General features: G+C 47.1%; 2 protein-coding genes across 2 annotated transcripts in view; one reads left to right on the top strand and one right to left on the bottom strand.

The window, feature by feature from the left end:
• Positions 1-24,792, bottom strand: part of RCAN1 (regulator of calcineurin 1) — a 123,197-nt gene extending 98,405 nt beyond the window's left edge. The window contains exon 1 of the mRNA XM_052637004.1: positions 24,547-24,792. Coding sequence (XP_052492964.1) covers positions 24,547-24,792 — 246 coding nt within the window. The remainder of the gene's footprint in view (positions 1-24,546) is intronic.
• On the top strand, positions 2,172-2,711 carry LOC128044656 (chromobox protein homolog 3-like). The gene has a single exon (XM_052637016.1). It carries the CDS (start codon positions 2,193-2,195, stop codon positions 2,709-2,711), a length of 519 nt encoding a protein of 172 aa, XP_052492976.1. The 5' UTR covers positions 2,172-2,192.
• Positions 24,793-27,503: the final 2,711 nt, after the last annotated feature.

Here is a 27,503-nt window from a genome sequence, read left to right as displayed (position 1 = left end):
CATCCATCAAATGGGAACAAGAACAGCATCTCTGGTCTGGGTCTGTGTAAGGATGAAATCCATCCATGTTGCTAAGCATGTACGACAGTGCCTGGCATGGAATACACACCACATAAGCATTTGCTTCAGCGCCCCCCAGTGCGTCCCTTGCTCTGGGCATTGGCACAGAGTAGGTGCTGCGTAGACAGTGGGTCAAGTCACCGGGTCACCGGGGCTGCATTTCCCTTCTCTGGATGGTGCTGAGAGGCAGGGGAAAAGATCATCCCAGGGAGAGGAAAAGTTACCCAGTTTTTAAGAGTTCTCCAAGATTTTTCCCTGATCATGGGGGGAAAAAATGGAGCAACATCCACAGAAGGACTAGAATCCTAGATGTGCTGTGTTCTGATCAAGCTGAGTTTGACCTTTTAGCAGATTACTGACTCTGCGATGAGTGTACACAAGCCATGTATTCATCGCAAATTCCAGCTCATGGGGGCCAGGCTCTGCGGGCGGGTGCTGTCATCGGAGCCACGTGGAAGCCTGGGCCAAGAAAGAGAAACATGGTGGGGGGTGTGATCAGGCTTCCGGGAGGCAGGCCCTCCTCCCGCCTGAGGAGCTGACACCCCAACAACTCCAACGGGGGTCATAGGGGCAGGACAAACTGCCCCAAGGGGCCTGGGACCCACAGTCAGGTACACCAGCCACCCCTCTGTCAAGCCGGGTTGTATGTGTGATGCAACTGGGAAAGGAGACTCTCTGGGGCCAGGGGGTTCAGCCATCCACGTACATCCAGGCAGTGCTCCCCAAATCTGTCAGCATCTAGAGCTCCCCTGGAGGGGCAGAGGGGACCGGGCCTGGGGGTGTGTCACCTGCCCTCAGGATGGGGACAGCCATCTTTCTGTGGAGGGTGTCCTGGCAAGGGAGGCCCTCTGAGTTCGCTCCATCTAGGGACTCACATGCTTCTCACTGGGAGCCCTGGGAGGGGCCCTGAGGGTGACCACTCCCATTTTCCAGGCAGGCAAGTTGAGGCACAGACCAGGTGGAGTGTGGCCCGGCCTCGTGGAAGGAGGGGCAGAGCTGGGCTGGACCCCAGGCAGTCCTGCACTCTTAACAGCTAAGCTGACCATGACCAGAGAAAGGGGAGAATTCCTTCCCCAAGAATAAAGTCCATGGAACTCTCCAGGCCAGAATATTGGAGAGGGTGGCCTTTCTATTCTCCGGGGGATCTTCCCAACCCAGGGATCGAACCCAGGTCTCCCGCATTTGCAGGAGGATTCTTTACCAGCTGAGCCACCAGGGAAGCCTTTCTAAGATGATAATATATGTGAAGTGAAAGTCGCTCAGTTGTGTCCGACTCTTTGCGACCCCGTGGACTATACACAGTCCATGAAATTCTCCAGGTCAGAATACTGGAGTGGGTAGCCTTTCCCTTCTCCAGGGGATCTTCCCAACCCAGAGATCGAACCCAGGTCTCCCACATTGCAGGTGACCCTTTACTGTCTGAGCCACCAGGGGGAAGCCCTGTAAAGGGGCAGGGAGGAATAAATTGGACTATTTGGGATCAACACGTACACACTACCACGAATAAAGGAGGTACCTAGTAAGGACCTGCTGTAGGGCACAGGGAACGCTACTCAACACTCTAACGGCCTATATGAGAAAAGAATCTAAGAAAAAAAGAGAGTAGATATATGTGTATGTATGAGCTTCCCTGGGGGCTCAGCGGTAAAGAATCCGCCTGTAGCCCCTCGGGTGTGATTGGAGCTTGAGGCACCAGGGCCGGAGACACCGCCGACCCAGGACCCGGAGCAGCTCAGAGGCGGTGAATAATAGCTCTTCAAGTCTGCAATGAAAAACGGCCTCCAACAGCAAAAGAGACACAGATGTGTAGAGCGGACTTTTGGACTCTGAGGGAGAGGGAGAGGGTGGGATGATTTGGGAGAACGGCACTGAAACGTATACTATCATGTAAGAAACGAATCGCCAGTCTATGTTCGATACAGGATACAGGATGCTTGGGGCTGGTGCATGGGGATGATCCAGAGAGATGATATGGGGTGGGAGGTGGGAGGGGGGTTCAGGATTGGGAACTCATGCACGCCCGTGGCGGATTCATGTCAATGTGTGGCAAAACCAATACAGTATTGTAAAGTAAAATAAAGTAAAAATAAAAATTAAAAAAAAAGGCCTCCAATAAAACTACATTGCAAAAAATGGGAAAGAAGCAAAATGGAAAGAGTAAAAAAGTTGAAGAGGCAGAACCTCAAGAATTCGTAGTAGAAAAAGTACTGGACCGCCATGTAGTGAATGGGAAGGCAGAGTATTTCCTGAAGTGGAAGGGGTTTACAGATGCAGACAGTACTTGGGAACCTGAAGAAAATTTAGATTGTCCAGAGTTAACTGAAGCATCTAATTCTCAAAAAGCTGGTAAAGAAAAAGATGGAACAAAAAGAAAATCTTTGTCTGACAGTGAATCTGATGATAGCAAATCAAAGAAGAAAAGAGATGCTGCTGATAAACCGAGAGGTTTTGCCAGAGGTCTTGATCCAGAACGAATAATTGGTGCCACAGAGAGCAGTGGAGAATTAATGCTCCTCATGAAATGGAAAGATTCCGAGGAGGCGGAGTTGGCACTGGCAAAAGAGGCAAATATGAAGCGTCCTCAAATTGTAATTGCTTTTTATGAAGAGAGACTAACTCGGCATTCTTGTCCAGAAGATGAGGCTCAATAATTATTTGCATTGCCTTTTATATATATTTTTATATATATATATATATATAAAATGTGGGTCTTGTTTTTTTATTTATTAGTGTGAAGAAATAACAACATTCTAATGAAAATCAGGTTTGATATGTTTGTTTTGAAGTAATATTGGGGAAGTTACATTGGGTTTGTTTTTTTTTTTCCCATCTGTAGCACTGGTTACTTTGAACAAATAAAAGCTTTCTGTAGTTGCCTCCTTCAATAGGAAAGAATTTGATACCATGGTATATTATTTCCTCAGCATTACAGAACAGTTTTTCTAAATGTTGGAGGAAATCTCCATAGTCATTACTCAATCAGAATTTAGAATTTGCATTTAACTCATATATGCCTGAGGACCATTCTAAGTTTTTTATATGTGTATACATAAAAGACATATGTAAATGGTTTGGGAGTTAATTTTTTGTTGTGGTTTTTGTTTTGGTAAATACATGGATAAGTCCATGTTCTGGAATCACATCATTTTGAATAATATAAGAAATAACTTCAACTTAGATTGAAAATTTAAGTCTTAACCTTTCAAGTTAAGCAATCTTGTAATTAATTAGACAAATTAAGGAGTTTAAATTGGGTAATTTTTTAAAGTATCCCTATCAGAATCTGCACCCATATCTGCATATAAATGCAGTTTTATATGCAGAAACCCTGGAAGGGAAATTTTTATCACTATCAACAACCTTCCCAACTGAATGCAAAAAGTAGAAAAATTCTGGTATGTTTTAATATAGCAAAGCAATATTTAGTTAAATGGACACTTGATGGTTCCTTTTGGTGAACCATTGTTTTACAAGAAATTGAAGTCTCTGTGCTATATTTAGGAAAGGTTGTGATACATGGGATGTCTCAGATTTGTTCTTGGAAACCTAATCAGATAGTTTTAAAATACTGGCATTTTACGATCTATAAGAATAAATGAGTGAACAATCTTTCCTAAAATAAAAAAAGAATCTGCCTGTAATATAGGAGACATGGGGTTTGATCTCTGGGTCGGGAAGATCCCCTGGAGGAGGAAATGGTAACCCACTCCAAGATTCTTGCCTGGGAAATCCCATGGACAGAGGAGCCTGGTAGGCTACAGTCTAAGGGGTTGCAAGAGTCAGACGTGATTTAATGACTAAACTGCCACCTCCATGTATGTATATAATATATAGAGCTGATTCGCTTTGCTATACACCTGAAACTAACACATCACTGTAAATCAACTGTATGTCAACAATTTTTTTTTAAAGAGTTCCTTCCTGGGTGGGTCCCTCCTGACTCCATTGAATGAGTGGCTAGAGTAGCCAGCTAAGGAGGACCCCAGCAGTGACCCTGAGTGACTGACCAGGAACCCCCAGAGAAAAGAAACGGCTGGCAGAGGCGGGAAGAATTACAAGTGCCCCAACAGCAAGGCCGTGGGGCCCTTCAAGACTCAGAGGTCCTCCCTCTGCCCTGGAGTCCCCGGTTGAGGGCCTTCTCGAAGGCTCTGCTTTCTTTATCCCCCTCCCTGACTTGCAGGACCTGAGTTCTCTTAGGCTTTAGATTAGTCAAGGGGCAAGAAGCAATGCCCTGCTGTCATGCTGGCAGCACCGATGTTTACAATCTTTTAAGGATGGGACCAGAAGACAACGTGAACTGAAAGGGCACAGAACGGGTGTTCCTGAGGATGCCGGAGCATCTTAGACATCCTCAGGTGTTTAAGGATGTTCTGATCCCACCGGCAGAGAGGCCAGACACAGCGCCTGGACCCACTGCACCTGCCCTTCTCACGAGAGAGCCTTGGCCCTGCAGGGCAAGACCACAGAGCTGAAAATTCTACATCTGCACCAGCCCGGAAGCCAGACTCCTCCAGACTTAGTGGAGAAGTCAGTGGGTTAAGACATGTTTATCAAAGGTGTGTAAGTCGGTACACACCTGGACTTCGGCTGTCATAGGAAGAAGGGACGTGGGAAGTGAGGAGTTAAGAGGAGGGTCAAGCACAGTGAGAAAAGCCAGAGACAAGAACGGGGAGCCTGGCTTCTTCTGTTTAATCATGAACTTGCCGTGCGAGGATCTGAGGCCAGCCCCCACCTCTCGGGGCACAGCAGGAGCCGCCAGGTCCTTTCTGTGCTCACGTCCTAGGCTTTCATGCTATTTAGGGCTGAAGAGCCAGTGCTGCCCAGTGCTGGACCTAATAGCCACATGTGGCTATTTCAGCTAAATTAAGGGATTTCCTGGTGGTCCTGTCATTAAGACTCTGCGCTCCCACTGCAAGGAGCACAGGTTCAATCTCTGGTTGAGGAACTAGGAACCCATGTGCCACGCAGCATAACATAACATAAAAAAATTAAAAAATAAACTTACTTATACAAAATTAAGAACTCAGTTCCTTAGCAGCAGTAGCTGCATTTTAAGTGCTCAATAGTTGATCATGATTTAAATTAATTTTAATTAAATTAATTAATTTAAATGAAATAAAATTTAGCTTCACAGGCACAGCCACGTCTCAGATGCTCAGCGGCGATCACGTGGGACAGAGCAGACACAGAAGATTTCCATCAACACAGGGCACTCCATCAGCAGCATCCAGACTGTGCAGACAGAGACACAAGGTCCAGAAAGTGTTCTTGAAAGATGCGGTGCGTGTGTATACCATGGAATACTACTCAGCCATAAAAAGGACATTTTTGCCATCTGCAACCACACAGATGAACTTGCAGGGTAAGTCACTTAACACTAAGTGAATTAAGTCAGACAGAAATACTGTGTATCACTTATACGTGGAATCTGAAAGTTAAACTAGTGAATATAACAGAACGGAAACCAATCCCAGATACAGAGAACAAACTAGCGCTTGCCAGCGGGGAGAGGGACAGAGGCAGAAGCAATAAAGGTATAGGGGATTAAAAGGCACAGACTATCATGTATAAAAGTAATAAGCTATGAGGATATATTTTATAACATGAGCAATATAGCCAATACTTTATAATAAGTACAATTGGAGTATAATCATCAAAAATTGTGAATCACTACATTGTACACTTATATAATATTGTACATCAACAATACTACAATAAAAATGCTTTTAATGTTCTTGAGGTCACTTCTTTTTCTTTGTTTTTTATAGTCCAGAGAACTTTTATTTTTTCACACCTATTATGTAATGAATTCATAGCGAATGGGTTCCAGCAGCTCAGGCTCCTTTTTTGCAGGTTTCTATAAAGTGTGTTTCTCTGGGTGGAACCAGCTGGAGCTTCAATTAAACCCAAGTATCTTCCCCTTTGGCTTTCTTCTTTTCCCAGTCATTTCCCTTCCCATGTTTCAGGAAGCTATCTAGACTCTTAGCAAGCCTAATATGCTCAGTGTGGACATTAATTGTCCTGGTAGGAATCATACCCTTAAATTGCTTGTTTGCCACAATCCCAACAGTACGCCAGGTCACACGGTGGGCTCTTCCAGTCTTGCCGTGGGAACATTTGGGGGCATCCCACTGTCAACAGTGCCCACAAGTATCAAGTTCCCTGACGTCTACAATATTACCTTTTTTGTAGATTCGCACATGTGTGGCCAAAGGAATGGATCCGTGTTTTCTAAGAGACCTAGAGAACACAAAGCCGGTGCCTTTCCTCTTTTCCTTTGCATTGTTGGTCAGTCTGGTGAACTACTGGAAAATGATGACTTTGGCCAAAAGGCTGAAGTCACTTCCTTAGAAGGAGAACTGAGTGCTACGCAAGAGAAAAGCAATGAGACAGCTGGGTGTATCTGTTGCGGGTAACCGGGTCTAGGACAGGCAAGTATTTGTCAGAGATACCAGAGGTGAGTTAAAACACCACACTGCCTGGCCAAGGTTAAGGTCAATGGTGGAACACCAGCACATTGCCCTCAAGGCAGGCCACAACAAAGATGACACCTGCTGCTCCTGTAATCTAGTGTCCAAGTGCCGTGTGGATAAGAGAAGAAAACAGAAGTATTATAAAGAGGATGGCAAGACTGTCACTATTTGCAGATGATGTGATTTAACACCTGCAAAATGCAGAAGAAACCATAAGAGGCTTTAGTATGGCAGAGGGTTACAAAATCAATATGCAAACAACAATCCCTTTACATGAAAGGAGAAGGACATATAATGGAAAAGGAGATCTCATATTTTAATATATTTCTTAAGCTTACATGGAAATATTTTCACTGAAAAATCTAAAACATAAAAACACACTAAAGAAATATATAGGCGATCTATGTGAAGAATATATATATGCATATGGAAGATGCCAAACCTGCACATATGGCATAAAAGATGGCTTAAGTAAGTAGAACAACACTGTGTGTTAGCCACTCTGTCAACCCCATGGACTGTAGCCTGCCAGGCTTCCTGTCCATGGAATTCTCTAGGCAAGAATACTGGAGTGGGGTGCCATTTCGTCCTCCAGGGGATCTTCCCAACCCAGGGATCGAACCTGGGTCTCCCGCATTGCAGGCAGATTCTTTACCATCTGAGCCATCAGTGAAGCCCAGAACAACATTATAACAACATAATATATAAAGATGTCAATTATCCCAAAGTAACTATCAACCCAAAGGAATCTCACTCAAAATATCAACAAGGTTTGGTCGTTGCGTTTTGCTTTCACTCTTTGTAGGGGCTTTCCTGGTGGCTCAGAGGGTAAAGAATCCTCCTGCCAGTGCAGGAGACCCCGGTTCGATCCCTGGGTTGGAAGATCCCCTGAAGAAGAAAAGAGCAACCCACCCCAGTATTCTCATTCTCATCAGAATCTCATGGAATGAGGAGCCTGGCGAGCTACAGTCCAAAGGGTTGCAAAGAGTTGGACACAACTGAGCGACTAAGTATGCATGCATGCAGAGTGTTTACACTGCGAAGGTTATGTGCAAATATGACGTCATTTACCATAAAAGACTCGAGCTTCTGTAGATTTTGGTAACTGTCCGTCCTGGAACGGGTCCCCCATGGACACTCAGGGAGGTCTGTGTAAGGATGCTCCTCATAATAAGAAAACACAAAACCAAAATACCCAACCTAGAAACAAAATAAATGTCCACCAGTACGAACTGCTGGGACTTCCATAGGGGTCTAGCGGCTAAGACTCTGAACTCTCACTGCAGAGGGCATGGGTTTGATCCCTGGTCAGGCCACATGGCATGGCCAAACGTCTAACAAAAACAGAAAAAAGAATTGCTGGTTAAATTACATTGCATTCTTATTAAGAAATGCAAGGCAGTTATCAAAAGAAATGCATTGAGTCTATTGAAAGATGTCCAGTATTTTAAGAGAGCAAATAGCAAAAGAGTGTGTATAGTATGATATTTATAAATACATACACATGGTGTATATAGACTATATATGAAAGAGCACTGTAAAACCTAGAGGTTATTCCGAAGAAACAGAATGAGAGAAAAGGATGAGATATTTTCAATCAATGCTTTTATTTTAATGGCCAAATGTAAATTTTATAAAGAATTAATCTTCAAAGCACAAAGAACTGATACAAAGAACTGACTCATTGGAAAAGACCCTGATGCTGGGAAAGATTGAAGGCGGGAAGAGAAGGGGACGACAGAGGATGAGACGGTTGGGTGGCACCACTGACTCGATGGACATGAGTCTGAGCAAGCTCCAGGAGATGGTGAAGGACAGGGAAGCCTGACGTTCTGCAGTCCATGCGGGCAGGGGGCGGGGGCAAAGAGTGAGACACGCCTTAGCGATTGAACAGCAACACCCGGGCACAGTGTAGACGTAAATACAACGGTGAGTAGCTTCTTGCTAAAGTCTGACTGGAAGGCTGGATGAAGGCTGAGTTATCCTGGACTGAAAGCACAAAGAAAGCGCTCCGAACCCATCTCTGTTAGCAGTCAGCACAAGCTGAAATTCCGTACTCTTAACTTCAGCGCGGAGGGTGAGCCTGAACTCCTGATGCTGGCCAACTGGCGTCCGGCTCAGCCGCTGAAAAACAGACAAATCAGAGTTTTCCCCAAATAAGGCGGCCCTGGGGCGGCATCCAGGGGAGAGCCTTTGGGCCTCCCTTTAGCTTAGCACAAGCCCACCTTGGTGAACTGGGCCCTTGCTGCTTTGCATCTGGCTTTCTAGACCCTTCATCTCTCACCTGATGTGCTTACTACTAAAATGTGAAAACCTAGACCAATTGTCATGATTGACAGATTTGCTGTGACTGGTGCTTTGCTTATGATAGTAGCCTTTATGTGACAGAGAATATAAGAACCTTGATTTTGCTCACAGAATGTGGGGTAATGAGCACTCACGATGGTTCAGTAAAATGCTATTTTTAAAATATAAGAAGGTAGGATGATTGAGTGCAAATGTATATACAAGAATAAATTGAACTGTGGAATATAAATCAGGCAAAATAGTCTTGATCTATGTAATGTAAATCAGATAAATGTTTGTGATTCCAAGATGGTATAATAAAGAAAAACTTTAAATTCGTATATATTTGTAGCAATGGTATCTTAATTACACTATGATTTAGTGACTTTTGAACTATAGAGATATAAATGAATTATCTATAAAAACTGTTATAGTTGTGATACAGAGTATATTTCCATTCAAATAATATAACTTAATAAATATTGTATTTTAGATACATTCTCTAATAAAATTGGAATTCTTAAAAAAAAAAAGAAAGCGCTCCAAGAACTACGAGCCCAGACCACACCGTGCTAAAGCCCTTCGATCCAATCTTCAGCCCCCACGGGTGCCGCTCTCTGATGTAACCATCTGGAATGGCTGACCTGGGGACAGACTGTGGGTGCCATGCTGCTCCAGGGATAAGACTCAAGTTTTTAAAGACTGGTTCATGTAATTAAAAGCACAGCAGGCTACTGAGTACTAAGCAGACAGCATACATTTCATTAAGGAAGGTCATCTTTCCTGGCACAACCTGATGGAAACCAGGGCAGCAGTGTTCAGAGATAAGAAGCTCACAAGTTGACTTTGCCCCCTTCGGACAAGATTTGGCAAAGAATGACCTGCTCCCTTCTATCAAGGAGGCCAGAGGCTAGCTAGCACGTGGGATTCAGCAGGTGACAATGCATTTCTGAAAAGATCTATGTGTCCTCAAAAAGGCATTCTAAGGAAAAGGAGAGGGAAGAGAGGGGAGGGAAGCGGAGAGAGAGAGAAAGAAGAAGGGAGGGATGGAGGGAGGGGGGAAAACCTTACCAGCAAAGATGACAGTATATTTTTCAAATACAGGATTGTATGTGTGTGTGTGGAGAAGCCTAGGATTTCTTTGCATCATCAATAATGATTTTGTTTCAGAGAAAATTGATGGTTTTTATGTCCATTATCTTACTGACTTTTTTTTTAAGTGTTTATAGTTTTCTTTGTTTTCAACATTGTGGCAACACTCAATCACGTTAAAACATGGTTTTCTAAGCATTACAAGTGATAACAAGCCAGGGTAGTCTTCTGGTATAATACGTTTCACAACAGTAGCCTAAACGTTGAGGAAAATCTAAGCCTGTCAATTTCATACAGGTGTGGGTGTGTGCGCACACACACATGCACGCACACATGTGTGCGTGCAACAATTTTAAAGCTGCAGAGCCTCTGTGTGCTCAGTCATGTGTGACTCTCTGTGACCCTGTGGATGGTAGCCCGCCAGGCTCCTCTATCCATGGAATTTTCCAGGCAAGAATACTGGAGTGCATTGCCATTTCCTACTCCAGGGGATCTTCCTGACCCAGGGAGCGAACTCGAGTCTCCTGCATGGAAGGCAGATTTTTTACCACTGAGCCACCTGGGAAGCCCAGCAGAACCTACTGGGCTAAGATAATGTAGGCAGCACCTGGAGGTGCCTAAAATTACTCCTGGGAAAATAAGGCTCAACATTTAACGAACTTAAGAGAGCAATGCTTTCCTTATAATGTCAATGCTTTATTTTCACTGCTGCACAAATATTTATTGGGGCTTCCCTGGTGGCTCAGAGGGTAAAGCGTCTGCCTGCAATGTGGGAGACCTGGTGGCAGACACTGTCCTGGGCACAGGATTATGCAGCGAGCAATCTCAGATACAACAGTCTTTGCATTTTAGTAACCACTGAAATAAAACTGCTCACAGTTGGAAGGTATTATTCTTAGCCCTGTATTTATATGCTCTTTTCATCTTGTACTTTTATTACCCCATTTTACAAAGGGACTGAAGCACAGGGAAGATAACGTCCTTGACCAAGGTCTCACAGTGCAGACCGACTTGACTCTGGAGTCCACCCTCGTAACTACTGCATGTTACTGCTCCTGTAACATGCCTGTGCTGTGCTCAGTCGCTCAGCTGTCTGACTCTGTGCTTTTTTTTTTAACACACAATACCAAAGTAGCTTGTTGTTATGCCCAACTCTTTTGCGACCCCATGGACTGAAGCCCAGCAGGCTCTTCTGTCCATGGGACTTCCCGGGCAAGAATATTGGAGTGGGTTGTCATTTCTTTCTCCAGGGGATCTTCCCGACCCAGGGATTGAACCTGTGTCTCCTGCATTGGCAGGACGATTCTTCACCCGAGAAGCCCTAAAGGAACGTAGGCATTTGTCCATAAAGAAGGTGGGCGTTCTTGGGGTAATGCCTGTGTTCTCTTTTGCACACTTTCACTCTCGGCTAAGCCATTAAAATAAAGTGAACAACAGGCAAGAAAAAGCCCACAAGTAAGTAATCCTGCCAGTGTGGTCCCTGTGCTATCTAGGAGAGAAAACAGAGGAGGAAAAGAAAGGAAAATGAAATAAAAATGAAATGGCTATTCAATACACTGGCATCACCGACTCCATGCACATGAGTTTGAGTAAGCTCCGAGAATTGGTGATGGACAGGGAAGCCTGGCGTGCTGCAGTCCATGGGGTGGCAAAGAGTCAGACATGACTGAGCAACTGAACTGAACTGAACTGAACTGAACTGAACTGATTCAATACAAAACCTCTGATCATAAAGTAAGTAATAAAGTCCTTGATAAAGACTAAGCAGATCATTTCAGGGTATGTTCTGCCTTCAAGTATTATCACAAACATGGCCTTGCTGTATTTCATTCTCGCTGTATCCTAGTAGGGTAAAGGACCACCCAGCCCTTGTTTTACGATATAAGATAAAGAATGTGCTCACGATCTCAGCCACAGGCTGGCTGTTAGTGCTTCATTCCAAGCCACGGATATAGCACATTGGACTCTATTTGGGCCTCTGCACAGCTACCCTCCAATAAATGCAGGAAGTCACCCCCCAAACATATAACCTCTCTACGCCCACCCAACTCATCTATGCCACCGTCTCAGGCATGTTCACAGTAGTGAGAACTAGGTCATTATCTTAAATGTGTTCCAAGTAACGGGAATACTCTGAATGTGGAGGTTATAGACTATGTGACCATTCGGTGATGGTATTTCCCAAGATATATCAAGGAAATAACAGGTAACAGAACACACTGGAGTCCAAGTGTGCCCTGAAAACTTGTAAGTCACTGGGAAGAAATACACAAATTCAGAGTTGATGTGAAAAATGAGAACAGCTCTGGAAATGCTGTGTCAAGGTCAAGCACGTGGTTGAGTCTGAAGGATACACCTACAGTGGGGCTGCTCCAGAGAGGGAGAGGTGTTGCCAGATGTCTGCAAGGGCTTCCTGGCCAGTTCATGAACTGTAACCCAGCGAGTTTTGCTGGTGAGTGGTCTGTTTTTAGGAGTTTATAGTCAGCTGGAACATAAAGAAGGCTGAGTGCTGAAGAATTGATGCTTTCAAACTGTGGTGCTGGAGACGATTCTTGAGAGTCCCTTGGACAGCAAGGAGATCAAACCAGTCAACCCAAAGGGAAATCAACCCTGAATACTCACTGGAAGGATTGATGCTGAAACTGAAACTCCAATACTCTGGCCACCTGCCGGGAAGAGCCAACTCGCTGGCAAAGACCCTGATGCTGGGAAAGATTGAGGGCAGGAGAACTGGGTGATAGAGGATGAGGTGGTTGGATGGCATCACAGACTCAATGGACGTGAGTCTGAGCAAACTCTGAGAGATGGTGAAAGACAGGGAAGCGTGGCGTGCCACAGTCCATGGGGTCACAAAGAGTTGGACATGACTGAGCGCCTGAGCAACAACAATCAGCTGACTCCGACCTGAGGATTCTCCATCACCGTCTGAGACCTGCACCTTAGGATGGAAAGGTGGCTGTGTGAGCAGAGCTGAGACCTACCCGAACTGTCCCAAATCCTGACTTCAGCCCAGAACAACGCTGTTACCCTGTCGCCTGGGCAGTAGATAATTCCTCAGAGAACAGGGGTCACCACAGGGGTCTGGCAACCTATGCAGCAGCATGAGCTTTGCCTTTGAAAACTAATCTCTGTAGCAACCTAATGGCAGAAGCCAGCTCAGAAAATTGCCCTTATCTCTGCAGTGAAGTGCCTGCTTCCTCTGAGTGAGCTCTCTTTGTATTTCTTTATGCTGATAGTTTTAGTCACCTGATAGTTTGAGTCACCGTCTGAACAAGTAACCACAGATCAGAGCAGGGGGTGGAGGATGTCACAGCCTTCACTAGGGGCAGCTGGAAGAGGAGGGGTCACTCCTTGAGGCACAGCATCCTTGTTCCCTGTTGGAACCAAAGTGGGTCCCATTGCCCAGCAGCAGCGAGGGTCCCCTCCCTTGGCCAGCTTTCTGGGAGGGGAGGGGGTGTCTCTCCTCTTGCGAGTTTCAATTACACACCGATGATTATGATAGCTTCTTCTGCAGCACAAGGAGGGAGTTCCCCCTCTGAAAATGCACTTTCTGTCTTTAATGCCAGAAATAAAGTCTAAGGCAACCACCAGTCTCTATGGCAGAACTTATGTGAAGTGACCTCCCCCTGGTGGCGGGCGCTGGTGTTCAAACAGCCCCGGGGACTAGCTCTCAGGACACCATCTCCTCTGCCCCTCCACCAGGACCGGCCACAGATACCTTGCTCTTTGGGGGCCCCTAACGGTAGCGTGGTGACAGTTCTTCTTGTTCCTGCCGATGAGACTCTGGATGTCCACCTCACTATCCACATGCCCTGGGTGCCCCCTGGAGCAGGAGATGGCAACCTACTCCCGTATTTGTGCCTGGAAAATCCCATGGAACAGAGGAGCCTGGCGGGCTACAGTCCAGGGGGTCACAAAAGATTCTGACATGACTCAGCCGACTAAACAACACCTCTGCGTGCTCAGCGAGGGCTGGGGGATGGGGCAGGGGAGGACATCATTGCACAGAAAATCAGACAAGCAGTGTAACTGGCGGGCTGGGAGAAAATTCTAGTTCTGCTAGTATGTAGTGAGTTCCCCCTCAGGAAACCTCACCACCGCTCTGAGCCTTGATTCCTCCTTGCAGAAATGAGGAAGGCTTGAGCCGAAGGTCCTGTCTGCCATCGTTCTGTAGCTGCACCCAGAATCTGATGCCCAGTTGCCATGGGATTCTATGTGCTGATTAGCTTTGCAAAGGCAGCAGAAAGACGTTGTCATCTATAAAATGGGCAAATACAGTATCTATCACAGAAGGTTGTTAAGAAGGATGAGTAGGCTTCCCTGGTGGCTCAGACAGTAAAGAATTCGCCTGCAATGTTGGGTTGGGAAGATTGCCCTGGAGAAGGGGATGACTACCCAGTCCAGCATTCTTGCCTGGAGAATCCCACGAACAGAGAAGCCTGGAAGGCTACAGGGCATAGCGCTGCAAAGAGTCAGACACAGCTGAGCAACTAAGCACAAGAAGGATGAAATCTAACAATGTACATAAAATATTTGGCCAACGGTAAGCACTAATAGGGTGTTTATCATGAACTGTATAAATACTAAGTACGTATATAAGTGATCACTCAAACTTCAGATGAAAGAGGGGACTACTACCTTCGTGGGACGAGATGGGCAAACTGGAGCATACAGTCACCCTGTCAATAATAAATGACTATCAGGAGATCTGTAAAAGCCCCTAGTAATGGACAAACTTTAAAAAAAAAGAAAAGATGCACTCAAATGTTCTGGCTTTGTAAGGATAAACCTCTGGCAAACTCTCAAATGGCAACTGGACAGAATTGGCTGTGGGGTCAAGTAGAGTGTCTCTGACACATGTTCCTCTTGGAGCAATGAAACTTCCAAGACCAATTACAGACACAAGCGTTAAGTGACCGAAATTGACCTTCTCTCTTCCATAAACCGGCAGACAGGCTTCCCAGGGACCACTGCAGGGTAAGGCAGGAGTGTGGGGATGGGGAAGCCAGAATGTCACCCCCCCCAAGTATGCCTCTTCAACATAAAAGTTATTTGGAGCTGAAGGCAGTTACAAAGCACATATGCAGGAAACGTCCATCTTCCCTCTCTTTCCTGCCTGAAGGTAGGATATAAATGACCCTCTTAATGGAGACGTTCCAGAATCTCATGGAGGAGTGTGCCAAAGTGCCCATCAGCTTCCTCCCATGAACTGACTTCCCTGCAGCGAGCTGGAAGCCTGGAATGGCTTCCCTCCCTCCTACCATTTCTCTTATCAATTTATTCTTTGTTGAAGAGGCTGTACAAGCCAAGTTCTAAGTCTCCACGTTGTCGTGCTGAGGGTTCTCCCCCCTGATGCATGCTGCATGCGTTAATAACTGTTTTTCTCTTGTGATCCATCTTTTTCTTAAAGAGTCACAGCTGAAAACCTAGGACAGGCAGAGGCAGGGTTCTGTCTCCCCTACAGGTGCGAGGCTGGAAAGCCGGATGGAAGAGAACTAGAGTCACGGTCACACTAGGGAACATTCTGTTGCTGAGCCAGTTCCTGCTGGGGAAATCCTCTGGGGTAGCAAGGGGCAAAGGGGCCGCACTCCACCAATGGAAGAGCCAGAAGCAACCCCACTGAGCTGATCCAGCTCAACCTGCTCACTTCATAGATGAAGCGGCAGAGGTCTGGGTGGACATCTCGCCCAAGGACAGGTGGTTTGTTATGGATCTGTTAAGCCCTTGCATGTGTGTGTGTGTATATGTGCTCAGTTGTGTCCAGCTCTTTGCAAGTACATGGGCTGTAGCCCGCCATGCTCCTCTCTCCGTGGGATTCTCCAGGCAAGGATACTGGAGTGGGTTGCCATTTCCTTCGCCAGGGCATCTTCCTGACCCAGGGATCGAACCCATATCTCCTGCACTGGAAGGCAAGTTCTTTACTACTGAGTCATCTGTGAAACCCATGAAGCCCTTAGGCTGTATTCACATAGCATACACAGTTAAAAAACAAATCACGTGTCCTCCCTGCTGGCCTGTGAGCACCAGGAGGAAGGCTGCTGTCTGTCATTCACCGAGGGCTGTGACCACTCACAATGACCTCACCAAGACTGTGGGGGTGGGATTACTGTCCTCCTTCTGCAACTGGGCAGACTGGGGGCCTGGGGAGGTTGACTGATTCATCTGGGGTCCTACAGAGGGCCTTGCCACCAGCACAGTGCTCAGAACACAGCAGGCCCTGAGAAACACATGTTAAAATGAATATGCCCTTTGACTAGACGAATTCTCTGCCACCCATCTGAAGTGACTCATGGAAAAGTCATGTGTAACAGGAAAAATTAGGAAACAAACCAAATATCTACCAATAGGGGCTGGTTAAACAAAGTATAGTATGTGTGCAATGGAATACTATACAGCAGGAAAAAAGAGACCTTTCTGTGTACCAATATAGAAACATCTCCAAGCTATACCGTTATGTGGGGAAAACATCAAGATACAGAACAGTGAACAAATATGCAACTTTAGTGTGTCAAGGGCAAAGAGATGAAAGTCTAGTGAAATACCCATGTTATATTCAAATATGCATATAGAAACTCCGGAAGCAGAAAGTTTACCAAAAATCATAGTTACTTTTGAGAGGACTGACTATCAAGGATTGGAGAAAGACTTTTCACTATATACGTTTTAATACTTTCTGGGTTTTGAACAATGTGAATGTATTACTATATTTTAAAAAATTAAATTAAAAATGTATCAAAATGCATAAATTCAATGACAATAATAAAAATAAAATTCAAACATTATCTTAAAAAATACTTGTTGAATGAGTGAATGAATGAATGACTGAAGGAAGGAGTGACTGAGTTGAATGAATGAATAAATGAGTGAAGTGATGGAGCCAGGATTTAAGTCCAGGTCTGTCTGGCTCCAGCACCCAGGTACTGCCTTCTGCTTGAACCCAAGAATGTCATCAGGGCTGTAACCGATGTCCCAAAAGCACTCAAATATATCTGTTAAATATAAATAAATGGCTGAGAGAATAACAGAGTTGTAATTCATCTGAACCTCAGTTTCCTGTGGATAAAAGAACTTTATTCATAGAGCTATCCTAGGGCTGAAATAAGATGTGAAAGATATGAAAAATTCACATGCATTACTGCATACTGTAAGATGATTCCAGAACAGGCTTTGGAGTTGGCTAAAACCAGTTTTGTGCAATGTAGGAGAATGGGGTTTGATCCCTGGGCCAGGAAGATCCCCTGGAAAAGGAAATGGTTATCCATTCCAGTATTCTTGCCTGGAGAATTTCATGGAGAGGATTTTGGTGAGCTACAGTCCATGGGGTCGCAAAGAGTCAGAAATGATTGAGCAATTAACACGAAAGCAGGTTTGCATCATAGGGCCAGCACTTACTATGTGACCTGGGACAGGTTACTTGGCCTCTCCTGGCCTCAGTTTTCACATCTGTAGAATGGGAATAATAGTACCAATTTCATAGAGTTCTTGTAAAATGATGAAATGGTATATATTACACAGAAAGCAACTCATGTAAATGAACAGAAACTATTTTATTATCAGTAAGGTAAAGCAGAAAATTTAACAAAAATGATAAAGGTGACAAAGTAAAACAAGCTATTGTTGAATGAAAAAAAAAACCTCCAATATTAGCTTTCTGAATCCAATAACATTTTTGTCTTTCAATTCTGAATTCAGGCCAACCTCAACACCTTTTTCTCTGGTGTTAATTATGGTTACACATGGGAACTACATATTGCACCTGCTGAAATTAGTAATGAAAGGAAAAGTACTGAGCCTTCCCAACGTTAAAAAAAAAAAAAAAAAGCTTTTGTTTCCTGAACTTTCAGTTCAGAAGTATATAGACTGACAGCTTTTGCTGTAAACCTATCAACCAGGTATTTTACTTACATTAAGTAGTGGAGTCTAAAATCACATTCTTTTATAGTGTTATAGGTTCGATCCCTGGATCAGGAAGATTCCCCTGAAGAAGGGAATGGTAACCCACTCCGGTATGGCCATGGTATAGCCCATCACTGCTCAGAGCGATTTCCCTTTCACTTTTCACTTTCATGCATTGAAGAAGGAAATGGCAACCCACTCCAGCGTTTTTGCCTGGAGAATCCCAGGGACGGGGGAGCCTGGTGGGCTGCCGTCTATGGGGTCACAGAGTTGGACGCAACTGAAGTGACTTAGCAGCAGCAGCAGCAGCTCAGAGAACAGAGCAGAGTCACTTATAGTTTCATTAAGTGCCAGCGTCTCCATGTGCTGATTAGTATTTACAAAGGAAAAAATTCTCTGTCGCAACTGAACTGTATTTTGAATGACTAGCACTCCTCAGCCCTTGAAACGGGTCCAAACAATTGTGTGCAGAAAACATACACCAAGGAGGCGACTCCCCAGCCCACCCCCAACACACACTGACGTGCACAGCACCATCACCGTGACAGGAGTGGGGCCGGCACAGAACAGGGGGTGGCCTGTAGGCAAAAAGAATGGACCGTGTCACCTGCTGGCCTTTTTAGAAAGGAGTACGGCTTGAAATATAAACACTGCAATCAAACAGCCTCTGCTTTAGCTGTTCTATCACAAAGCCTTTTTTTTTTTTTTCCGGTTCCTTTACGTAATTGTCTTGGGGCTTGAAATGTCTGTAGTTGCTGACAAGAGTCCTGAAAACGACTGCACCGAAGAAGACGTGCTTTGAGCAATGAATGAAGGGTGCTGATGGGTTGAGCTGGAAAGGGGATCAAATGCTTGTGAGGGAGAGGAACAGGGAGGAGAGATCAAAAGAACCTCATGGACATTAATATAGTCTCTGTTTGTTTATATATGAGCCAGAAATTCTGAAATTAGGGAAACGGCGGATAACTGTAAACTTTGCACGTATGTAATAGGTGGGCTTTTCTTAAACTTAGAACATTCTGAACTTTCCCAAATAAACTAAAGCATACCATATTGGCTTAAGATCTCTCCACACTTGAGGTTTACGGGGAAAGGTGAGGCCGGTTCAAGTCTGAGAGAGCCGGCGACACTAGGCTGAGAAGTGCCAATGGTCCGGGCAGGCGGGGGTGCCATGCTGCAGCGGAGCCTAACTGTCAGCTCTGCTGCCGGAGTGTCACCTTTGACAGCACGCTGCCACAGGCTGACTCGGGACAGGCACAGACAGCCACATGGCCAAGCACATAACAGCCACGCAAGTGGAAACCACGCACTTCAGCTGTGCCACGTGGGATCTCCCCAACGTTTCAATCATCAGATCACTACTGAGTGATAACTTGTTTACTACCAAACTACAGGCTTTGGGAGGACAAGTCTGGGATCTGACGTCTGGTGGAGAGAATCCTGTGGACAGAGAAGCCTGGTGGGCTGCCCTCTACAGGGTCGCACGGAGTCGGACACGACTGAAGTGACTTAGCAGCAGCAGGAGAGCACGCAGCAGCACAAGAGGATGAGCACGGAGGCCAGGCGAGGCAAGCCCACGCTCGAGGAGGTGTTCTTGTTCTTGTCCCAAAGGCTAGGCTCTCAGCATGACGGCCAGTCACCCTGCTTTACAGCCACGAGGTCAAATGGCGCTTAGGAGAAGGGAGGCCTCAGAGCATGGCCCTGACTCTCATCTTGGACTGGAGGAGACCAAGGCACAGATCTGGCTGAGAGTGGAACCAGTGATCGATGACCCAAGTATATGTTCATGATATGACAACGATTCTGGTCAGGCTAGACCCCTTTTGGCTAGATGGTGGTCCTCAATCTTGTCTCCCAATTAGAATCACGTTGGGGAGTCTCCCAGGCCAAGACTCCCAGGACGAGACTGGAGTTGGTCTGGAGGGGCCTGGGCACAGGCATTTCGCGAACTGCTCAGGGGCCTTCACTGATAAAAAGAATTTAAGGATACCGCTCCAACTCCTTTCACAACCATCAGGATATTTCATGTTTTTAAAGGAAAGTTATGGCAGTATCCGGAGAAGGCAATGACAACCCAGTCCAGTACTCTTTCCTGGAAGATCCCATGGACGGAGGAGCCTGGTGGGCTGCAGTCCATGGGGTCGCTGGGTGTCAGACATGACTGAGCAACTTCACTTTGACTTTTCACTTTCACGCATTGGAGAAGGAAATGGCAACCCACTGCAGTGTTCTTGCTTGGAGAATCCCAGGGACGGGGGAGCCTGGCGGGCTGCCGTCTATGGGGTCGCACAGAGTCGGACACGACTGAGGCGACTTAGCAGCAGCAGCAGCATGGCAGTATCACAAATCTTACATGGGCGTTTGTTTTAAGAAAGGTGAGTTTATTCACTAGGAGAGTGAATTTTTCTATGATTAGCATTTTCCAAATTAGCCTGTCGATCAAATATACATTCATGGCTCAGACAACAGAAACATGGTGTTCGTTTCCATTACTCTATGGAACCATCTCTACTGCCTGGAAACTAACAATATTATGTGAGAACTCTAAACTTCTGGTTAGCTTGGTGACAACTAACTGAACTCTTATTCCAGGGAACCAGCCAACCGCTGCCAACAATCCAAAGCACAGGTAATTACTGGTGCAAAGCACAGCTCTACTTTCTCAGCAAAAAGCAAAAAGGTTCACAAAAAGAATACGGCAGTGGAATATGCTAAGCAAACATTTGTACAACAGAAAAATAATCTTATTTTAATAAAAGTTTTCATTTATTTGTAATGGTGTGAATCTCTTAATATATTACATGAAATGACTAATATTATTTGAAATTAATGATGATATGGCTTCATTTTTTAGATAAACAATTAATGAACATGTTGATTATAAATAATTTACAATACTGGATGATGATCCAGCTAACAAAAATACATTTTACATATCAGATCCAACTGTGATAGAAAATGAGCTTCCAGTATTAACTCCCTAATGAAATGATGTCAGTTGCTCAGTCCTGTCTGACTCTTTGCGACCCCATGGACTGTCGCCTGCAGTCTCCTCAGTCCAGGGAATTTTCCAGGCAAGAATACTGGAGTGGGTTGCCATTCCCTTCTTCAGGGGACCTTCCCAACCCGGGGATTGAACCCTGGATCTTCTGCATCGCAGACGGTTTCTTTACTGTCTGTGCCACCAGGAAATGAACTGATAGTTCGGGTCAATTTCTTTCTTTCCTTTAAGATGAAGGTCAGAGAATGACATGAACACATGGGAAGAACACTGACACAGCCTTTTTCCTTCACATCACCTGCCACCCTCTGGATGCCTGTTTCCCCCAAATTCATAGACTGATGTGCTCCCCCTCGAAGATGATGGTATCAGCTATTGAGAGGTCATTAAGGATCATGAGGGTGGGGCCCTCATAATGGGATTAGTGCCCTTGTAAGAGACCCCCACAGAGCTCTCTCATCCCTTCCACTGCATGAGGGCACAGAGGAGCCTATAACCCACAAGAGGGCCCTCACCCAGCCATGCTGGCCTCCACAACTGCGTGAAATAAGTTCCTGTTGTTTAGAAGCCATCAGTCTGTGGTATTTTGTTACAGCAGCTTTAACAGGTTAAGACACTGTCACTCATCCAGGTGACCCTCCAACAGACTAGGTAAAGATACCCACATGGCCAGATTACCAGCACAAAGGGGACCTCTGTGGGCAACACAGTTAACAGTCTGCCTACTAGACACTGCTGACCTCAAGTAGAATCACATTTTCACTACAGCACCCCAAGGCGACACTCCAGCTTTAGGAAAAATGGCCTCCAAAATGATAAAGTTGTCCAACTGAAATCTCAGAAGCCGCATCTTCCCACCTGGAGGGGTGGTGTTGGCTAAATGAGAGACTAGCTTTCTCCTGGAAGGCTTTCCAGTGGTCTGAAGGACCCTATAGATGGGCGACCAAGGCACAGAGCTCCCCCAGCCCACATTCGGAGGCTCCTGAGCCCTGCATGGAGAAGAGAGCATGGTTTCCAACCCCACAAGCCTAGTGCAAACACCTGGCCAGCTCCCCTGACAACCCAAGCTAAGATCCTCACAAGGGGTCTCCTTGCTGCCTCTCCTGCCCACTCAACCTCCTTCCCCAAAGCCATTCTCCAGCTAGCTTTTAATTACTATAGGACCCAAATCCTTCCCAGGGCCTCCCAGGCTCCCAAGGAACCGTTCCCTGGCTGCATCCAACCTTGGCCACCACCACCTCCCTCACTGGGCCCTGGAAAGGCCTTCGCTCATCCCTGCCCTGGAACTTCCACATCTGCTATGCCCTCTGCCTGGAGGCCCACCACACAACATCTACATGGGGAGCTTCCTCCTGCCAGCCACACCCAAGCAGTGCAGAGTGGCCTTCTGGGGCCACTTGGTGTAAAACGGACTGCAGGCTGACTCTCTCTGCAGGTCCTCTTTACCGGCACTGATCCCAGAGCTGTGTTCGCCCCCTCCACCTTCTCTGAGCCCTGACCCCACCTACCAGCTGCATTGCTTGGAGTCCCCAGCTTCCTGGCTGCCAGCTTGGTTCCGCCAATGATGAGATCAGAAAGCTGGGGCAAGCTGGGATACTTCTTAACTTGCAGCTCGCTGCTTCAGCACCTCAGTTCCATCCCTCCATGTCTGTAGCTCCTGCCAGAAGATTCCTCCCCTAGGGTCCCAGCAACAGGACTTCCCTCCATCCAACACTCTCTGTTGATTGCCTCAGTCCTGCCCCCACCAACCAGTTCTTCATTACCCCTCCAGAACCACTGCAGTATCCCTGCTAGGTCCTGGCTGGCACAGCCTACTCTCTGTCCTCTCCTCGGCCACTCCCTATCGCACCAGCCTGATTCCCACCTGTGCATTCCTTTTCAAAAACTGTCTCCCCCTTTCTCAGCCTCTGCTAGAACATAAGCAGAAAGCTCATCGTGTTCACCACTCTGTCCACTGGGCCTAAAACAGCACCTGAAGCACAGGAAGCATTCGCTAAACAGTAAAAGAATAAATGAACGGTGTCTCTGCTCAAAACAGTACCTTGTGAGTAAGCCTTTCCCCGATCGTCTTCTGGTAAAACAGCAGTCCCCCTCCCCTCCCCATCTCCTAAGGCCAATTTCTTTCCTATAGTACCATCACCTCCTGACCTATCTCATATATATTTGTTTATTGCCTTGTTTTCCCCAACAAAAATGCCAGTCCTGAAGGCAGAAAGGCTCTTTTCTTCACTGCTGTGCCCTCAGAGCCTAGAACAGTGAGTGCCTGGCTCAAAGCAGAATCTCTACCCATTTGTTAAAGTGAAGAGCTTGCAAGGTGGGGAACATTTCAGACGCAGCAATTTCAGGATGGTCTCTGACACAGGGAAGACTGCAAAACTATGAGACTGCTAGGCACACAAGCGACACCTTGTATGATCTGATCTTGCTCCTTTGGCATGACCGCCTAGGACCAGTAAGAAAGAAACTCCATATGCTGACAGACCTCAGCCTCAAGAAGAGAAAAGGTTTTAGAGTGAAAGGAGTTAGACCCTGTATTTGTGCCAGCTGTAGCTTTAGAAAGCATGCACGGACCCTTATCTAAGCACATAGCACTGGACATCCTTTCTGAGAGTAGATGGGCCTGTACCTGATAAACACATGGGTCTTAAGGGCACCATTCTCTGTTCCAATGTTGTCCCTCTTGGCAGCCGCCTTCAACTCCAGTTCACTGACACTTAACCGTGGACTCAGAGCCAAGCATCCGAAAGCAGCACTTTCTTTGATAGCTGCTCCCCTAATGGGGCATCTCTCTCAAAGGCAGGCTTTATCCTGCAATGCCAGCGGAGGTACACATTTTACTCTGCACACTGATTGCAGATCAGAAATAAATCCCTCCTCCCCACCACCATCTGTTACTCATACCTGCCCCCTCACCCTCCAACGTGTCTAAAATGTGGGGATCTGGAGGGGAAAATAAAAACAGAAAACAAAATCCAACTCCCCCTTTACTGAGTGTCCCCTGCCCCACCCCCTCTTCAGGGAGCAGGATTCCCGACTAACTATCCTCAAAGGCCTAGCAAATGGCCCCTTCCCCCCAACACCATTCGACCAAAACTGGCCAAGCGCTGGATAAACAGCAACCGCGGCTTCTCACCCAAACATTGGCTTTCCTTCCCAGGCGTGCAGATTGAGAATGCGAAGACACGGTCCTATTTATGTACAGTGAGTCAACGTCGCGCAGACAAATGTGTTTCCTCCTCCCTATGAATGAAGCGACCCCCCCTCAAAGGAGTTAAGTAAAGTGCCCGGCACGACCCAAGCCTCAAGGTGAGGGTACGCGCATCCCCGGCCATCTGGGCAGCTAATTCATGCTCTGATCGTCTCCTGCGATGTGGCCCCTCTAACGCACCCGAGTTCACACCCGGGGCCGGGGGGGCGGGAGCGGGGGCAGGGGCATCTCTGGGAGGTGGTTACCAGCCAGCCCAGGTGAAAGGCAAGTCCCTCTGAAGATCCCCACCATGCGCGGGCAGCGCGCGGCCCGGCAGGTGCTCGGGAACCCGGGATCTCGGGGAGGGCGCTCCCACCCCAGCCGGGACAGAGGGGAACCGAGGCAGGGTGGCCGGGGACATCGCTGCGTTCCTCCGCCAGCGGCCCGGCTTGAAGAGGCTGCCCCGAGCCGGCCCCGGACCTCGGCGCCACCTCGTCCCGGCAACAAGTGTCCGCCCTCCGCCCGACGGGCCGCCGCACCCGGGCCCTCACCCGGCACAGGCCATCCACGAACACGCGCGGGTCCAGGTGGCAGGCGATGGTGGCGCTGGGCAGGTCCTGCAGGTCTACCTCCTCCATCATCTCGCAGTCGATGAAGCTCCAGTCGCCGCCGCCCTCGTCGGGCCCGGCCGCCCCCGAGAACGGCGCGAAGGGCCGCAGCGTGTACCCGGGCTGCGCTCGCGCCTCGGCCGCCTCGGCCGCCGCCCCGAGCCGGGGCCCGGCGGAGCTGTCCTCCATGACCCCGCGCCCGCGCGGCCCCACGCGGGATCCTCGCGCCCCTCTCCGGTCCGCCGCCTCGGGGCTCGCGTTGCAGCCGGCGGTGGTCACCGCGGCTCCGGGAGAGCGCCGGGCCCCGCCCGCCGCCTTTCCTTTCGGGGGCCCCAGCCGGCCACAGAGGGCAGAGCTACGGCTGAGATAGCCGCGGGCCCTTTAAGGCCGGCCCACGTGGGTTATTGCCCCCGTAGCCGTCCAGCAGAAGAAGCCAATAGAAGAGTGCAACTTCCCTCACGTGATCCGTAGGCTGCCGCCCTCAGTCTGAAGCCTCCGAGAGGCCATGTTGGTTACGGGCAAAGAGCTCCTTCCCGGGTTCCGCTTTTCTGACAGCGGACGCCAGCCCAAGAAGCCGGGCAGTGTCTTGCGCGCAGGGATGATAGCTAGAGCGGCAACGCTTCTGTGGGTCCCATGTGGTGACGTTTTTGAGGCACAGAGGCCAACTTCGGGGGATTTAAGCGAGATATAGTCCTGGCTGCCACCGTTGGCAAGTGGTTAAATGCTTACCGTATATTGTCAGATACAGGCACAATAGGGATTGAACCAGACCCCAATAAACAATACCCTCCTTTTAGATTTTTAGCTTATTAGTCATTATATCATGGTTCACAGAAGTAGTCTTTGAATTACTGCTATGAACTGAGTTCCTGCGTGCGTGCTGAGTCGCTTCAGTGGTGTCTGACTGCAACCCTATGGACTGCCAGCCTCCTCTGTCCAAGGGATTGGCCAGGCAAGAATACCGGAGTAAGTTGCCCTGCCCTCCTCCAAGGGACCTTCCCCACCCAGGGATGAAACCCACATCTCTTTGCATCTCCAGAATTGGCAGGCAGGTTCTTTACTGCTAGCGCCACCTGGGAAGCCAGGTGTACAGTTCAGTTCAGTTCAGTTCAGTCACTCAGTCGTGTCCGACTCTTGGCGACCCCATGAACCGCAGCATGCCAGGCCTCCCTGTCCATCACCATCTCCCGGAGTTCACTCAGACTCACGTCCATCGAGCCAGTGATGCCATCCAGCCATCTCATCCTCTGTCGTCCACTTCTCCTCCTGCCCCCAATCCCTCCCAGCATCAGGGTCTTATCCAGTGAGTCAACTCTTAACCATGAGGTGGCCAAAGTATTGGAGTTTCAGCTTTAGCATCATTCCTTCCAAAGAAATCCTAGGGCTGATCTCCTTCAGAATGGACTGGTTGGATCTCCTTGCAGTCCAAGGGACTCTCAAGAGTCTTCTCCAATACCACAGTTCAAAAGCATCAATTCTTCAGCGCTCAGCCTTCTTCACAATCCAACTCTCACATCCATACATGACCACAGGAAAAACCATAGCCTTGACTAGACGGACCTTAGTCAGCAAAGTAATGTCTCTGCTTTTGAATATACTATCTAGGTTGGTCATAACTTTTCTTCCAAGGAGCAAGCGTCTTTTAATTTCATGGCTGAAGTCACCATCTGCAGTGATTTTGGAGCCCCCCAAAAAATAAAGTCTGACATTTGTTGCCACTGTTTCCCCATCTATTTCCCATGAAGTGATGGGACCAGATGCCATGATCTTCGTTTTCTGAATGTTGAGCTTTAAGCCAACTTTTTCACTCTTCACTTTCACTTTCATCAAGAGGCTTTTTAGTTCCTCTTCACTTTCTGCCATAAGGGTGGTGTCATCTGCATATCTGAGGTTATTGATATTTCTCCCAGCAATCTGGATTCCAGCTTGTGCTTCTTCCAGCCCAGCATTTCTCATGATGTACTCTGCATATAAGTTGAATAAGCAGGGTGACAATATACAGCCTTGACGTACACCTTTTCCTATTTGGAACCAGTCTGTTGTTCCATGTCCAGTTCTAACTGTTGCTTCCTGACCTGCATACAGATTTCTCAAGAGGCAGATCAGGTGGTCTGGTATTCCCATCTCTTTCAGAATTTTCCACAGTTTGTTGTGATCCACACAGTCAAAGGCTTTGGCATAGTCAATAAAGCAGAAATAGATGTGTTTCTGGAACTCTCTTGCTTTTTCCATAATCCAGTGGATGTTGGCAATTTGATCTCAGCTTCCTCTGCCTTTTCTAAAACCAGCTTGAACATCAGGAAGTTCACGGTTCACATATTGCTGAAGCCTGGCTTGGAGAATTTTGAGCATTACTTTACTAGGATGTGAGATGAGTGCAATTCTGTGGTAGTTTGAGCATTCTTTGGGGTTGCCTTTGTTTGGGATTGGAATGAAAACTGACCTGTTTCAGTCCTGTGGCCACTGCTGAGTTTTCCAAATTTGCTGGCATATTGAGTGCAGCACTTTCACAGCATCATCTTTCAGGATTTGAAATAGCTCCACTGGAATTCCATCACCTCCAATAGTTTTGTTCGTAGTGATGCTTTCTAAGGCCCACTTGACTTCACATTCCAGGATGTCTGGTTCTAGATGAGTCATCACACCATCTTGATTATCTGGGTTGTGAAGATCTTTTTGTACAGTTCTTCCGTGTATTCTTGCCACCTCTTCTTAATATCTTCTGCTTCTGTTAGGTGTACAGTAGGAGATAATAAAAGGAACAAAATCTTGGTCCTTGCCTTTGGGGAGTTTATGGATGCGGGGAAAAAAGGTCTTTACATAAGTCTCTTTTTCCCTCTTCCCCCGCCCCTTCCCCCTTTATTACAAAATAGGCAGAATTTCTTCACCGTAAAGGGCAA

Source organism: Budorcas taxicolor, chromosome 1 (assembly GCF_023091745.1).
Source record: "Budorcas taxicolor isolate Tak-1 chromosome 1, Takin1.1, whole genome shotgun sequence".
In the NCBI taxonomy this organism is placed as follows: Eukaryota; Metazoa; Chordata; class Mammalia; order Artiodactyla; family Bovidae; genus Budorcas; species Budorcas taxicolor.
This window is presented reverse-complemented; position numbering and strand designations above follow the sequence as displayed.